A 17,891-nucleotide genomic window follows, 5' to 3' on the forward strand; every position below is an offset into this window, starting at 1 on the left:
TAAGTGATGGGAATGTCTGTACAGCGCTGTGGAATATGTCAGTGATATATAAGTGATGAGAATGTCTGTACAGGGATGTGGAATATGTCAGTGATATATAAGTGATGAGAATGTCTGTACAGCGCTGTGGAATATGTCAGTGATATATAAGAGATGAGAATGTCTGTACAGCGCTGTGGAATATGTCAGTGATATATAAGTGATGAGAATGTCTGTACAGCGCTGTGGAATATGTCAGTGATATATAAGTTATGAGAATGTCTGTACAGCGCTGTGGAATATGTCAGTGATATATAAGGGATGAGAATGTCTGTACAGCGCTGTGGAATATATCAGTGATATATAAGGGATGAGAATGTCTGTACAGTGCTGTGGAATATGTCAGTGATATATAAGTGATGAGAATGTCTGTACAGCGCTGTGGAATATGTCAGTGATATATAAGTGATGAGAATGTCTGTACAGCGCTGTGGAATATGTCAGTGATATATAAGTGATGAGAATGTCTGTACAGCGCTGTGGAATATGTCAGTGATATATAAGGGATGAGAATGTCTGTACAGCGCTGTGGAATATATCAGTGATATATAAGGGATGAGAATGTCTGTACAGTGCTGTGGAATATGTCAGTGATATATAAGTGATGAGAATGTCTGTACAGCGCTGTGGAATATGTCAGTGATATAGAAGTGATGAGAATGTCTGTACAGCGCTGTGGAATATGTCAGTGATATAGAAGTGAATAAAATAAATAAATCTATCTTCCAAAACCAAATATAATGAGACATAAATTGGCCCCTGAAAACAATAGTAGAAAATGCCCCCAACACCTACTTCATAATAATAATGCCTCTTGTGCCCCATAGTAAATAATAATGTTCCTTGTGGCCAGTTTAAAATTATAAACCGTGTACTCCCCGATCCCCTGACAATCCCCAGACCGGGGAGGGGGGTAAGTCATGTCCCTCCCTCATGAGGTCTAAAGTGTCCTGCGCGCTACAAAAGCGGCATTGGTTAGGCTCAACCATGTCCCCCGCAGACCCCAGTACAGTTCAGAATGGTGCTTGTCAGCCCCACCCGCACCCCCGAAGCTACCACCATCCTGTGACATGAGCTCCCTCTGATTTCATTTCTCTCATCGGCCACAAAACTTTGGAGGCGCCACTCAATATCAGAGGAACCAAATCCGCAATCTCCTGTCTTATTCTCTCCAGTGTAATCAGCAGGGGGGGCTCCTAAAGCTACTGTCCTCCTGAGCCTCCTAAGATTCCACGCTACGACTGAGACATTAGTTGTTGGGTGTCATAAGGGCCATTAACGCTCACCCTGCAGTCCGCTCTGTACCAAGTGTGGCAGTAGAGCCGCCATTGCGGAGGTCGGCAGGAGTCAGAGCAGCAGAAGACACTTGGCAGGACCTCTGTGATGGGTTTTGGGGAACACTGGGTGGTAGAGTCCCAGTAGTGAGGGAGGAGACTGGACGGACGAGGGACTGCTGTGAAGGAGATGGTGAAGCTGTCTGTGGCCAGTGAGCACCCCCATCCATTGTGCTGGAGACGCTCCTTAAAGGCTATATACACATTCGGAGGCACAATTTTTTTTATGATTGCATTTTACTCATTTTGAGCTAAAAATCATTTTTTCCAATTGGTCTTGATTAAAACTATTGAGATGTTCAGTCACAAAAGGTTAACTTTTTCTAGCGGTGTGACTGACACTTTCACTTTGTGCCGGTCATCTGATAAACTACTAAGAGATTAGAAACACTTATTTAAGGGTACTTTCACAGTAGCGTTTTTGTTTTCCGTTATTGAGTTCCGTCATGGGAGCTCAATACCGGAAAAAAACTGATCAGTTTTATCCTACTGCATTCTGAATGGAGAGCATTCCGTTCAGGATGCATCAGTTCAGTCCCTTTTTATGTTTTTTTGATGGAGAAAATACCACAGCATGCTGCAGTATTATCTCCGGCCAAAAATACTGAATACCGGATCCGGCATTAATTTACATTGAAGTGTATAAGTGTCCCGGCAAAACGGATCCGGCTTTTCGGTATGCTCGTATGCGCAGACCTTTGAAAATGCAAAAAAAAATGAATACCGGATCCGTTTTTCGGGATGGCACCGGAGATACGGATCCGGTATTGCAATGCATTTGTCAGATGGATTTGCATCTGGATCCGTCTAACAAATGCCATCCGTTTGCGTCCGTATTGCCGGCGACGGAACTGCCTGCCGGAATCCTCTGCCGCAAGTGTGAAAGCCACATTCTTATCAGTAAGATGAGGACTGAGTTATAATGAGTGTTTATAACGTCAGAGAGCAGAGATATGGAGCCGCCAGCTCCCTGCCTGATGGAGCAGAGAGAAAATTCAGATCCTGCTACTAGAGCATCTCAGATCTGTACAGAGAAAAGGGCTCCATATTTGTAATAAAGACCAATGTAAAAATAGCCTTTAAGGTGCCAACCGTCTAAAGTCAGGAGATGGTGACCCCTGAGAGCTAGGTGACCCCGAGCTGTTACACAAAACATGGCCAACGGAGTTCATACCACCCTCAGCCTGTCGCCCTCACTCTACAGCTACTGCTCTTGAGGAGAGTCAGCCTTCTGAATTTATATACTAGTTGGGCTCCCAGGAGCTGAGTCGTCTGCCAGACAAAAACCATTGCATATTTGCCAGTTGGCAGCCGGATCTCCACCGGACGCCATTATAGTCAATGGGGTCCGGCATGCAGACAACACTATCCGACACTGATCCAAAGAACTCCAGTAGGCTGTCCTATGCCGGAGAAGACAGATGTGAAAGTAGCCTTAGCGAAATTTGTAGAAGTAATGTGAATAGTAACAAGGGCTGCAATGACAGGCGAGGGAGACACAAGTCTGCTCCACCTGAGGATGGAGACTGTCAGGAGAAGAGGATTGGGAGGCTATCAGTAGGTGGAGAAGTTTGGGAGGTTGTAAGTAGGAAGAAAAGATCGGGAGGCTGTCAGAAGGAGCAGAAGATCGGGAGGCTGTCAGAAGGAGCAGAAGATCAGGAGGCTGTCAGAAGGAGCAAAAGATCAGGGAGGCTGTCAGAAGGAGCAGAAGATCGGGAGGCTGTCAGAAGGAGCAGAAGATCAGGAGGCTGTCAGAAGGAGCAAAAGATCAGGGAGGCTGTCAGAAGGAGCAGAAGATCGGGAGGCTGTCAGTAGGAGGAGAAGATTTGGAGGCTGTCAGTAGGAGGAGAAAATTGGGAGGCTGTCAGTAGGAGGAGAAAATTGGGAGGCTGTCAGTAGGAGGAGAAGTTCGGGAGGCTGTCAGTAGGAGGAGAAGTTCGGGAGGCTGTCAGTAGGAGGAGAAGTTCGGGAGGCTGTCAGTAGGAGGAGAAGTTCGGGAGGCTGTAAGTAGGAGGAGAAGTTCGGGAGGCTGTCGGTAGGAGCAGAAGATCAGGAGGCTGTCAGAAGGAGCAGAAGATCGGGAGGCCTATCAGTAGGAGCAGAAGATCGGGAGGCTGTCAGTAGGAGCAGAAGATCGGGAGGCTGTCATTAGAAGGAGAAAATTGGGAGGCTGGATGGGGAGGCTGTCAGTAGGAGGAGAAGTTCGGGAGGCTGTCAGTAGGAGGAGAGGTTCGGGAGGCTGTCAGTAGGAGGAGAAGATTGGGAGGCTGTCAGTAGGAGGAGAAGATTGGATTGGAAGACTGTCGGTAGAAGGATAATATCGGGAGACACCTCACACTCTCTGATGCACTCATTAACGCCTCATAAAACCATAAATCAGGGGTGTCCTACCACATGATCCCCAGACACAGGGTGTTCTTCCTGAGCTGACGCGTCCGCACGAGATCCCACAAATTATACTTCCTGCTCTCCACCGAGACTGTCTTCTGTAGGACCTGGACCATGGAGGGAATAAAATAATTGTCACAATCCATGCACCCCAACTTCCAACACACACCCCTCCGCATAATGGGGTTCTTCAGTAAGTGCAGTGGCTCCCTGGAGCAGCAGATCACGGGGCCCCTGCCAATATGATGAGGATGACCTGCCCGGAGGATCGATGACCCCTTTAACTTTCATTCAGTCAGGATTTTTAAATTGTCTCTTCCAAGTCTCAAAACCACAACTTCTTACACTAAAGGCAAAGGCTGGAGCCCTGAGCGGTGGGGGCGATGGCAGTCGGTTTGGGCTCAGGCACACGACCGGATGTTTGGTCCACATTTTTAGCGGATCGGATGCAGACATGCATTTCAAGAGCGCGAGCTGCCGGCATCCGCATGTCCATTCCACAGCCCCACACAATGTGGAGAAGGATAGGACACTTCTACTGAAGTGAAAAACAAAATGGCGGCAAGTATCCGGAATTGTGCACCGCCAAACACATACAGTCATGTCCATGAGCTCGAAGGGGGCTATTGTACAGCTAAAAACCGCCATGGTGTATGTCCCAGGTATCACATATTCTGCTGTACAACGTGCTGGAACCTACAGATACACCTTAAAGTTTCTATATACACCAGGACACTGTATAGGAGGTTTTCTATTGTGGTAAAGTGTATGGTAAAGTCCTGGAAGGGGTGTATATCCCACCCAGGTTCCTCAACTGGGTGAGTTAAGTAAAATCCAGGAAGATGGTGCTGGCTTCAGCAAACGTAGTTGCTGGAGATATTTTTGTCAAAATTCAAGGGCTGGATTTTATTTGGACTGGGAAGGTAGGTTTGGTATGGAACCTCTCCAGTCCACCCGCATTCTAGGGCATGTTTTCCCCTAGCCTGAGGGATCCCCAGGTGTACTCCAGCTGGGATCGTTAGGGGAAATAAAGCACATCTCAGACTGTCAGTCTGAGAAGGAGTTGCTGAAAAAAGCTTAGGAAGCTGGCTGCCTTGCTGGCTAGAGAAGCCAGATCTCTCCCCTGGACTTATGTTTGGTGAGCTGACCTGCTAAGGCTTGGAGCCTGAGACCCTGTGGGTAAACTGCACTTTAGAGGTGAGTCAGGGAGAAGACCTCTGTATTAGCTAGTGCCCAGACGGACAGGTGTTTATTTTCAATGTTTATGTGTGTACTGGTGCTAAAGTACCACAATAAAGCACCATGTGGACTTGAACCCCGTTGTCAGAGGAGAAGTCTGTGGTTTCGACCCCCTGTGAGAGAACGAACCCTTACAATTGGTGGAGGATGCGGGCAACAACAAGTTGCTAAGGGCAACGGCGTGACAAGTTGGTGCTTTATGTCCGGGGTTAACGCTGCAGTTACTATGCAAAGCTCATTATAGACCATGGAGGAAATGATGAAGCTGTTTTTTCAGGCCAACCTTGAGGATAAAAAGGGGCATAAAGAGGCCTTATATGTACAGCATGAACGTCAGGCTCAGGTGGAGGCCCAGACCCGGCAGCAGGAAACCAATCATTTGCTGTTGGAGCAGATTGCTGCATTGAGAGAGACTGTTGTAGCTCCAGCCCAACGAGTGGAGGTAAGCCCCCAGAGGCTTTTAATGTGAGGAGGGCTTTGCAGCGGGCCTTGCAAAAGCTGATGCCTGATACCGACATCGAGGCCTACCTCACTGTGTTTGAGAAAGTGGCAGAGAGAGAGAGACTGCCAGTAGCAGAGTGGGCAGAGGTCCTTGCACCCTTTCTGTCCAGTGAACCACAAAAGGCCTACTATGACCTCAGAGAGCAGGATGTCTGGGACAATGCCAAATTAAAATGGAGGTCCTTGCTCGCTTGGGCGTTACACCGGCGCTTCGTGCCCAGAGGGTCAACACATGGAGCTACACCATGGACAAGCCTGCCTGATCTCAGATGTATGACCTCATCCATCTCGTACGGAAGCAGCTGGAACCTAAGTCCTCTACACCGGCCCAGATCGTGTAGAAAGTGGTGGTGGATTATTATTTCAGGATCTCTCCCCTGGACTTATGTTTGGTGAGCTGACCTGCTAAGGGTTGGAGCCTGAGACCCTGTAGGTAAACTGCGCTTTAGAGGGGAGTCAGGGAGAAGACCTCTGTATTAGCTAGTGCCCAGACGGGCACAATTTGGACTTGAACCCCGTTGTCAGAGGCGTCTGTGATTGCAACCCCCTGTGAGAGAGCGATCCCTTATATGGGAGGTTTATACTAGAGATGAGCGAATTGAATCCCACGAAGTGTAATTCGATCCGAATTTCAGGATAAATTCGATTTGCCTAGAAGCCGAATTTCCTAGTGCTTCGTGTCAGCGAATCAATTTAACCTGAAATAGTATAAAAATAAATCAAACTTGCCTCCTCCATTTTCTCGCGATGGGCCGCCAGCCTCCATCTTGCTTGAAGATCTAGGCCAAAATCCCGTGCGGCGCGAGATTACATCATAACGCCGGCTGGTGTGATGATGTCATATGTCACCACACCAGCCGCCGTGATGAAGTAATCTCGCGCCGCGCAGGATTTTGGCCGAGATCTTCAAACGCGAGCAAATGGAGGCGGTAAGTTTGATTACATTTTTTTTTTATTGTTAATTTTACACTCAGAGGCCACGATCATGTATGAACGTGGCATCTGAGGGGTACAATGACGGGGGCAGCGCTATCGCAGCTCCCTGTCATTGCACCCGCTACTTACATATAAATGCGCTTCATGACGAAGAAATTCGTCACAATGCAAATTTTTTTTTTTTATTCGCCGAATCAGCCAAATGAAACTTTTAAGAAATTCCCTCATCTCTAGTTTCTATATATATCAGGACACTGTATAGGAGGTTTCTATATATACCAGGACACTGTATGGGAGGTTTCTATATATATCAGGACACTGTATAGGAGGTTTCTATATATACCAGGACACTGTATGGGAGGTTTCTATATATACCAGGACACTGTATGGGAGGTTTTCTATATATACCAGGACACTGTATGGGAGGTTTTCTATATATACCAGGACACTGTATGGGAGGTTTCTATATATATACCAGGACACTGTATGGGAGGTTTCTATATATACCAGGACACTGTATGGGAGGTTTCTATATATACCAGGACACTATATGGGAGGTTTTCTATATATACCAGGACACTGTATGGGAGGTTTCTATATATACCAGGACACTGTATGGGAGGTTTTCTATATATACCAGGACATTGTATGGGAGGTTTCTATATATACCAGGACACTGTATGGGAGGTTTTCTATATATACCAGGACACTGTATAGAGGGTTTCTATATATACCAGGACACTGTATGGGAGGTTTCTATATATACCAGGACACTGTATGGGAGGTTTCTATATATACCAGGACACTGTATGGGAGGTTTTCTATATATACCAGGACACTGTATGGGAGGTTTCTATATATACCAGGACACTGTATGGGAGGTTTTCTATATATACCAGGACACTGTATGGGAGGTTTTCTATATATATACCAGGACACTGTATGGGAGGTTTCTATATATACCAGGACACTGTATGGGAGGTTTTCTATATATACCAGGACACTGTATGGGAGGTTTCTATATATACCAGGACACTGTATGGGAGGTTTTCTATATATACCAGGACATTGTATGGGAGGTTTTCTATATATACCAGGACACTGTATGGGAGGTTTCTATATATACCAGGACACTGTATGGGAGGTTTCTATATATACCAGGACACTGTATGGGAGGTTTTCTATATATACCAGGACATTGTATGGGAGGTTTTCTATATATACCAGGACACTGTATGGGAGGTTTCTATATATATACCAGGACACTGTATGGGAGGTTTCTATATATACCAGGACACTGTATGGGAGGTTTTCTATATATACCAGGACATTGTATGGGAGGTTTCTATATATACCAGGACACTGTATGGGAGGTTTCTATATATACCAGGACACTATATGGGAGGTTTTCTATATATACCAGGACATTGTATGGGAGGTTTTCTATATATACCAGGACACTGTATGGGAGGTTTTCTATATATACCAGGACACTGTATGGGAGGTTTTCTATATATATCAGGACACTGTATGGGAGGTTTTCTATATATACCAGGACACTGTATGGGAGGTTTCTATATATACCAGGACACTGTATGGGAGGTTTCTATATATACCAGGACACTGTATGGGAGGTTTCTATATATACCAGGACACTGTATGGGAGGTTTCTATATATACCAGGACACTGTATGGGAGGTTTCTATATATACCAGGACACTGTATGGGAGGTTTCTATATATATACCAGGACACTGTATGGGAGGTTTTCTATATATACCAGGACACTGTATGGGAGGTTTTCTATATATACCAGGACACTGTATGGGAGGTTTCTATATATACCAGGACACTGTATGGGAGGTTTTCTATATATATACCAGGACACTGTATGGGAGGTTTTCTATATATACCAGGACACTGTATGGGAGGTTTCTATATATACCAGGACACTGTATGGGAGGTTTTCTATATATACCAGGACATTGTATGGGAGGTTTTCTATATATACCAGGACACTGTATGGGAGGTTTTCTATATATACCAGGACACTGTATGGGAGGTTTCTATATATACCAGGACACTGTATGGGAGGTTTCTATATATACCAGGACACTGTATGGGAGGTTTTCTATATATACCAGGACATTGTATGGGAGGTTTTCTATATATACCAGGACACTGTATGGGAGGTTTTCTATATACACCAGGACACTGTATGGGAGGTTTTCTATATATACCAGGACACTGTATAGAGGGTTTCTATATATATCAGGGCACTGTATGGGAGGTTTTCTATATACACCAGGGCACTGTATGGGAGGTTTTCTATATATACCAGGACACTGTATGGGAGGTTTTCTATATATACCAGGACACTGTATAGAGGGTTTCTATATATACCAGGACACTGTATGGGAGGTTTCTATATATACCAGGACACTGTATGGGAGGTTTTCTATATATACCAGGACACTGTGTATACCAAGACAGTGTATTGGTGGCTGTTAGGGATAAGCGAATCAACTTCGGATGTTTCATCCAAAGTCGATTTGCTCATCCCGAGTGGCTGTATAATCTGTATGTAGTGAGCTCCCTCTAGTGGTGGCTGTATAATCTGTATGTAGTGAGCTCCCTCTAGTGGTGGCTGTATAATCTGTATGTAGTGAGCTCCCTCTAGTGGTGGCTGTATAGTCTGTATGTAGTGAGCTCCCTCTAGTGGTGGCTGTATAATCTGTATGTAGTGAGCTCCCTCTAGTGGTGGCTGTATAATCTTTATGTAGTGATCTCCCTCTAGTGGTGGCTGTATAATCTGTATGTAGTGAGCTCCCTCTAGTGGTGGCTGTATAATCTTTATGTAGTGAGCTCCCTCTAGTGCTGGCTGTATAATCTGTATGTAGTGAGCTCCTCCTTGTGGTGACTGTATAATCTGTATGTAGTGAGCTCCCCCTAGTGGTGACTGTATAATCTGTATGTAGTGAGCTCCCTCTAGTGGTGGCTGTATAATCTGTATGTAGTGAGCTCCCTCTAGTGGTCGCTGTATAATCTGTATGTAGTGAGCTCCCTCTAGTGGTGGCTGTATAATCTGTATGTAGTGAGCTCCCTCTAGTGGTGGCTGTATGATCTGTATGTAGTGAGCTCCCTGTAGTGGTCGCTGTATAATCTGTATGTAGTGAGCTCCCTCTAGTGGTGGCTGTATAATCTGTATGTAGTGAGCTCCCTCTAGTGGTGGCTGTATAATCTGTATGTAGTGAGCTCCCTCTAGTGGTCGCTGTATAATCTGTATGTAGTGAGCTCCCTCTAGTGGTGGCTATATAATCTGTATGTAGTGAGCTCCCTCTAGTGGTGGCTGTATAATCTGTATGTAGTGAGCTCCCTCTAGTGGTGGCTGTATAATCTGTATGTAGTGAGCTCCCTCTAGTGGTGGCTGTATAATCTGTATGTAGTGAGCTCCCTCTAGTGGTGGCTGTATGATCTGTATGTAGTGAGCTCCCTCTAGTGGTGGCTGTATAATCTGTATGTAGTGAGCTCCCTCTAGTGGTAGCTGTATAACCTGTATGTAGTGAGCTCCCTCTAGTGGTGACTGTATAACCTGTATGTAGTGAGCTCCCTCTAGTGGTGACTGTATAATCTGTATGTAGTGAGCTCCCTCTAGTGGTGGCTGTATAATCTGTATGTAGTGAGCTCCCTCTAGTGGTGGCTGTATAATCTGTATGCAGTGAGCTCCCTCTAGTGGTGGCTGTATAATCTGTATGTAGTGAGCTCCCTCTAGTGGTGACTGTATAATTTGTATGTAGTGAGCTCCCTCTAGTGGTGGCTGTATAATCTGTATGTAGTGAGCTCCCTATAGTGGTGGCTGTATAATCTGTATGTAGTGAGCTCCCTCTAGTGGTGGCTGTATAATCTGTATGTAGTGAGCTCCCTCTAGTGGTGGTTGTATAATCTGTATGTAGTGAGCTCCCTCTACTGGTGGATGTATAATCTGTATGTAGTGAGCTCCCTCTAGTGGTGGTTGTATAATCTGCATGTAGTGAGCTCCCCCTAGTGGTGACTGTATAATCTGTATGTAGCGAGCTCCCTCTAGTGGTGACTGTATATTCTGTATGTAGTGAGCTCCCTCTAGTGGTGGCTGTATAATCTGTATGTAGTGACCTCCCTCTACTGGTGACTGTATAATCTGTATGTAGTGAGCTCCCCCTAGAAGTGACTGTATAATCTGTATGTAGTGAGCTCCCTCTAGTGGTGGCTGTATAATCTGTATGTAGTGAGCTCCCTCTAGTGGTGGCTGTATAATCTGTATGTAGTGAGCTCCCTCTAGTGGTGACTGTATAATCTGTATGTAGCGAGCTCCCTCTAGTGGTGACTGTATAATCTGTATGTAGTGAGCTCCCTCTAGTGGTGGCTGTATAATCTGTATGTAGTGAGCTCCCCCTAGTGGTGGCTGTATAATCTGTATGTAGTGAGCTCCCTCTAGTGGTGACTGTATAATCTGTATGTAGTGAGCTCCCTCTAGTGGTGGCTGTATAATCTGTATGTAGTGAGCTCTCTCTAGTGGTGTCTGTATAATCTGTATGTAGTGAGCTCCCTCTAGTGGTGGCTGTATAATCTGTATGTAGTGAGCTCCCCCTAGTAGTGACTGTATAATCTGTATGTAGTGAGCTCCCTCTAGTGGTGGCTGTATAATCTGTATGTAGTGAGCTCCCCCTAGTGGTGGCTGTATAATCTGTATGTAGTGAGCTCCCTCTAGTGGTGACTGTATAATCTGTATGTAGTGAGCTCCCTCTAGTGGTGGCTGTATAATCTGTATGTAGTGAGCTCCCTCTAGTGGTGGCTGTATAATCTGTATGTAGTGAGCTCCCTCTAGTGGTGGCTGTATAATCTGTATGTAGTGAGCTCCCCCTAGTGGTGACTGTATAATCTGTATGTAGTGAGCTCCCTCTAGTGGTGGCTGTATAATCTGTATGTAGTGAGCTCCCCCTAGTGGTGGCTGTATAATCTGTATGTAGTGAGCTCCCTCTAGTGGTGGCTGTATAATCTGTATGTAGTGAGCTCCCTCTAGTGGTGGCTGTATAATCTCTATGTACTGAGCTCTCTCTAGTGGTGACTGTATAATCTATATGTAGTGATCTCCCTCTAGTGGTGGCTGTATAATCTGTATGTACTGAGCTCCCTCTAGTGGTGACTGTATAATCTGTATGTAGTGAGCTCCCTCTAGTGGTGACTGTATAATCTGTATGTAGTGAGCTCCGTCTAGTGGTGACTGTATAATCTGTATGTAGTGAGCTCCCTCTAGTGGTGGCTGTATAATCTGTATGTAGTGAGCTCCCTCTAGTGGTGGCTGTATAATCTCTATGTAGTGAGCTCCCTCTAGTGGTGACTGTATAATCTGTATGTAGTGAGCTCCCTCTAGTGGTGGCTTAGGTTTTTACCCTTGTCACATTCTTAAAGTTTGTAACAGAGCTGGATCTAGACATAGAGGCCACTTAATATGGTGGATCTGGTGATCTCTAAAACTGGGACATCCCTGTGCTTTGTTTCCTTCCCTGGGGAGATTTCTGGCTTTCACTGTGTTGAAGACCTATAACTTGGGCTCCACAGTTATTTTGCATACTCAATTTGTGGCTGTGAGATGTGTTTGCAATGAGCTTCCCCTTGTAGTAGTTGCCTGAAAAATGATCTGACTCAGTGAATGTGTGTGTGTGTGTGTGTGTGTGTGTGTTGGTTGGGTATTCAGCCCTGGTCGACTTCTCTGGTTGGGGGGGGGGGTTACCTCTGGTGAAATCTGGATGAATCCCGGCTTTCCATTCATCTCTGCACACCTGGACAGGTGTCGATGAGCTGCAGTGAAGTCCTGTTTGGTGAGGAGCCATCGAGCTGACTCTGGGACCCACCTAGAGAAAATAGAGTGTATAGTGTGAGCACCAGCAGGATAGCAGGGCACGTGAGTGAGTGTGGGGACAATATAGAACTGTCTGGCAGTCATGATGGTGACATGGGGAAAGGGTGTACTCTGCACAAGGGTCAAATAACTTGAGATTCGTTCAGGTCTGCTTTGCTGAATTTTTGAATAATTTCGGTTCGGACATGAATTGATTTGAGCTGATCCAAAGTTGCTCCAATTGCCCTGAAAGTTGGTATATAACTCCCTCAAGCCTCTTAAGACCTTGTTATAATGTAATTTGACCTCCCTTTCGGCAAAAGGAAAACATCCCCCCATTTTGCTTTGATGGCGAGGGTCTAAAAGCATGGCTCTCCAGTAATCATCAGACTGATGTCACTGATCCGCCTGTCACTACGTAAGTAAATGAGTCTACAGGTCGCCATTCTCGCCAGCATGCCTAAGGAGTCAGTTCTTTCTGGCTCTGCCCCCCACTGAGACGATTGGGCGTCCTGCCGGGGCCATCATCATCATCCTGTTGCTCCTCCACCTCCGACTCCTCCTCTTGCAGTGGCAGCTTGTCATCCTGCTCCATATCAGATTCCCTTTGTGTGTCCCCAACAGCTATAGGGTGGACAGCAAGATATGTCAGCTGCTCTTCTTCTGCCTTGGCCCCCTGCTGCATGAGGGTCAGCATCTGTTCTAGGATAAATATGAAGGGGATGACGTCGTGTAGCACCCGACAAGCGCCTTGGATGAGCTGCCACTGCCTGACCTCGAAGTCACACGTGTTCCCTGCTGCTGAGGTCATGGTTTCCACTGCTCATACAAACACTCTAGTATGTGCAATGTTAAAGTCTAGCAAGTTAGCACGTCGTAGATTAAGCGGTCAAGGGGCAGGCTGTTCAGTCGCTACAGGTCCAAGAGAGCTTTCCTGGCCACGTAAGAGTGGCCGAAATACTTGGACAGTCATCTGGACTTTTCCAGTACTTTGCAGATGCCAGTGTTCCACCACAAGGTTGTTGACGTGTGCCATGCAGGGAGCATGTGTTATTTCCCCCAGGTTCAGGGCGGTCAGGATGTTGTGCCCATTGCCGCTGATCACCTTGCCCAGTTGGAGTTGACGGGGAGACAGCCAGTGGGATATTTGCTGCTTCATGTACTTGAGCAGCTGCTCACCAGTGCGGCTACTCTCTCTGAGGCCGATCAGCTCCAACACATCATGGCAGCACTTGACTTGACACATGTAATAGGAAAGAGATGGGTTAGGAACGAGCGACCCTGTGCCCTGCTGCTGGTGGGGACGGGAACGTGTCCATGGAGGAGGAGGTGGATAAGTGCCTGGTGTGGGAGTCAGGCTGATACAATCGTGGGGGGATCAAAACGATCTGGCCTCATTGCCGGGGTGATGCCTCGCTGTTGCCAGAAAAGACATTGACCCAATGGGCTGTGAAAGACATGTACTGCCTCTGCCTGTAACAGCTGCTCCAGGTGTCCACCGTGGCTTGAAACTTGCCGAACAGCGAAAAGTGCAAGTAGCAGCCCACTTTGTCCGCCACGTGAGAGTACAAGGCAGGGATGGCTTTTTGGGAAAAATAATACCGGCTAGGAATCTTCCAGCGAGGCTGAGCGCACGCCATTGGCTCACTAAAAGGCAGCGGACTCTACTCTACTAAATAGTACGGCAGCGACTACACTGCCAGCAACTTGGCCAGGTGGGAATTAAGCTTGCTGGTTTCTGTGAAAATAGGGAAACAGGTAGCTGCTTTTGGGGTGCCCCTGAGAGCAGGCACAGCCACAGGCCCTGTCTTCTCTCTATTGTACATAACACACACAATTCTTTTGTAATTATAGCCTTTCCCTGGCAATAAGCTTGATTGATTTCTGACTCTCCATGACTGTGTCTGTCAGCCTGGGAGCCAATCAGGGCAAGCCCTACTGCCCAATTCCTCTCAGGGTCATGAGAGAACCCTTCTTCTACCTCCCTATGGATTTTTCCCGCCGATAAGTGCAATACAGGCCATTTTAGTGAATTCATCCGAAACTAACCGGGAAAGATTCAGGTTCGTCTGCCGTCTAAAAAATAGCAAATTTTGGACTGAACTGGTTCGCTGATCCATAGGCTGACTGCTTAGTATCTTCCCCACATCTGCATGGGACATAACATTCATCTTCGCCTTCCTCTCTTGGACCCCGTGTCCCTCTACTACTCTGCCAGGAAATGATAATTTACCGCATAAGCACAGTAGCCCCACCACTCACCACCAGGTGGCAATAGCAAGCAGACACGGGGAGGTGGTGGCCAGCATGAGCCAGCGCCAGTCTCTAATGAGGTATGCCAGCAAGGCGAGGACCATGTACCCAGCCGTCCATGATAGGCTACTGATGGTGCCAACGAAGGTACGATGTGAAACGTCCGTCCACTCCAGGGCTGCGGGGAGACAGAACTAGTGTTATACAGTAATACAGGCTGCAATCTGTACAGGGACCAGAGGCAGCATCCATGCCGGAGCCATGGGGTACCTACTATGATGGCGTCGACCCCCTGAGACTGAGCACAATTTCTGCAGATGGCAATATACTGATGTCACACATAGCGAATTAACTCACCCAAGGAGATGGAGATCATCGTCATCCCCATGAGGCCAACACCGCAGATCAGCCGACAGATGGAGAACATGATATATGAGGTGGAGAGGGCAGACATCACTCCAAACACTGCGCTCACCAGGAGGGAAAACAGTAGAATCTTCCTCCGACCAAACCTGGGAAGAGACAGAGCACTACAAAACAAAGAGCAGTGGACATGCAGCCATCTCACTGATCACACACCGCTTATCTCCTCCAGAGGGTGTACATGGGGGGGTCACACTCCCAGTGGATAACCTTCTGGTACACACAGGTTTTGTCAGGATTTGGCCCCAGAAACTCCTGGAAGAAGCTCTTCTCACTTAGCTCCGTTCCTAAATCTGATACAAAACTCCTTGATAGTCTTGATGGATTGTCTCCCCTTGGACTCCCAATTTAAACCAGATAACTTCTAGTCCAGATAACGCTCCTGGGAATCCTACAAACTGCTTATCTGTTACCAGACTACTCCTCTGCCTCACACTACATCTATTACCATTCATCTGTTACCGGACCTGGACTGTGCCCTGACTACTCCTCTGCCTCACACTACATCTATTACCATTCATCTGTTACCGGACCTGGACTGTGCCCTGACTACTCCTCTGCCTCACACTACATCTATTACCATTCATCTGTCACCGGACCTGGACTGTGCCCTGACTACTCCTCTGCCTCACACTACACCTATTACCATTCATCTGTTACCGGACCTGGACTGTGCCCTGACTACTCCTCTGCCTCACACTACACCTATTACCATTCATCTGTTACCGGACCTGGACTGTGCCCTGACTACTCCTCTGCCTCACACTACATCTATTACTATTCATCTGTTACCGGACCTGGACTGTGCCCTGACTACTCCTCTGCCTCACACTACATCTATTACCATTCATCTGTTACCGGACCTGGACTGTTCCCTGACTACTCCTCTGCCTCACACTACATCTATTACCATTCATCTGTTACCGGACCTGGACTGTGCCCTGACTACTCCTCTGCCTTACTCTACATGTATTACCATTCATCTGTTACCGGACCTGGACTGTGCCCTGACTACTCCTCTGCCTCACACTACACCTATTACCATTCATCTGTTACCGGACCTGGACTGTGCCCTGACTACTCCTCTGCCTCACACTACATCTATTACCATTTATCTGTTACCGGACCTTGACTGTGCCCTGACTACTCCTCTGCCTGACACTACATCTATTACCATTTATCTGTTACCGGACCTGGACTGTGCCCTGACTACTCCTCTGCCTCACACTACATCTATTACCATTCATCTGTCACCGGACCTGGACTGTGCCCTGACTACTCCTCTGCCTCACACTACACCTATTACCATTCATCTGTTACCGGACCTGGACTGTGCCCTGACTACTCCTCTGCCTCACACTACATCTATTACCATTCATCTGTTACCGGACCTGGACTGTGCCCTGACTACTCCTCTGCCTCACACTACATCTATTACCATTCATCTGTTACCGGACCTGGACTGTTCCCTGACTACTCCTCTGCCTCACACTACACCTATTACCATTCATCTGTTACCGGACCTGGACTGTGCCCTGACTACTCCTCTGCCTCAAACTACATCTATTACCATTCATCTGTTACCGGACCTGGACTGTGCCCTGACTACTCCTCTGCCTCACACTACATCTATTACCATTTATCTGTCACCGGACCTGGACTGTGCCCTGACTACTCCTCTGCCTCACACTACATCTATTACCATTCATCTGTTACCGGACCTGGACTGTGCCCTGACTACTCCTCTGCCTCAAACTACATCTATTACCATTCATCTGTTACCGGACCTGGACTGTGCCCTGACTACTCCTCTGCCTCACACTACATCTATTACCATTCATCTGTTACCGGACCTGGACTGTGCCCTGACTACTCCTCTGCCTCACACTACATCTATTACCATTCATCTGTTACCGGACCTGGACTGTGCCCTGACTACTCCTCTGCCTCAAACTACATCTATTACCATTCATCTGTTACCGGACCTGGACTGTGCCCTGACTACTCCTCTGCCTCACACTACATCTATTACCATTTATCTGTCACCGGACCTGGACTGTGCCCTGACTACTCCTCTGCCTCACACTACATCTATTACCATTCATCTGTTACCGGACCTGGACTGTGCCCTGACTACTCCTCTGCCTCACACTACATCTATTACCATTCATCTGTCACCGGACCTGGACTGTGCCCTGACTACTCCTCTGCCTCACACTACATCTATTACCATTCATCTGTTACCGGACCTGGACTGTTCCCTGACTACTCCTCTGCCTCACACTACATCTATTACCATTCATCTGTTACCGGACCTGGACTGTGCCCTGACTACTCCTCTGCCTCACACTACATCTATTACCATTCATCTGTTACCGGACCTGGACTGTGCCCTGACTACTCCTCTGCCTCACACTACATCTATTACCATTCATCTGTTACCGGACCTGGGATGTCTTCTGACTAGTCCTCTGCCTCACACTACATCTATTACCATTCATCTGTTACCGGACCTGGACTGTTCCCTGACTACTCCTCTGCCTCACACTACATCTATTACCATTCATCTGTCACCTGACCTGGACTGTGCCCTGACTACTCCTCTGCCTCACACTACATCTATTACCATTCATCTGTTACCGGACCTGGACTGTTCCCTGACTACTCCTCTGCCTCACACTACATCTATTACCATTCATCTGTTACCGGACCTGGACTGTGCCCTGACTACTCCTCTGCCTCACACTACATCTATTACCATTCATCTGTTACCGGACCTGGACTGTGCCCTGACTACTCCTCTGCCTCACACTACAACTATTACCATTCATCTGTCACCGGACCTGGACTGTGCCCTGACTACTCCTCTGCCTCACACTACACCTATTACCATTCATCTGT

General features: G+C 47.1%; 1 protein-coding gene across 1 annotated transcript in view; it reads right to left on the reverse strand.

Annotated features, from left to right (window-relative positions):
• LOC120999406 (solute carrier family 22 member 7-like) overlaps positions 1–17,891 on the reverse strand; it is a 136,015-nt gene that overhangs the window by 70,738 nt on the left and 47,386 nt on the right. Inside the window, exons 3-6 of the mRNA XM_040430288.1 lie at positions 14,925–15,079; positions 14,577–14,745; positions 12,207–12,327; positions 3,765–3,868 (exon numbers count right to left, since the gene is read on the reverse strand). Coding sequence (XP_040286222.1) covers positions 3,765–3,868; positions 12,207–12,327; positions 14,577–14,745; positions 14,925–15,079 — 549 coding nt within the window. The remainder of the gene's footprint in view (positions 1–3,764; positions 3,869–12,206; positions 12,328–14,576; positions 14,746–14,924; positions 15,080–17,891) is intronic.

This window comes from Bufo bufo, chromosome 4 (assembly GCF_905171765.1).
Source record: "Bufo bufo chromosome 4, aBufBuf1.1, whole genome shotgun sequence".
NCBI classification, from domain to species: Eukaryota; Metazoa; Chordata; class Amphibia; order Anura; family Bufonidae; genus Bufo; species Bufo bufo.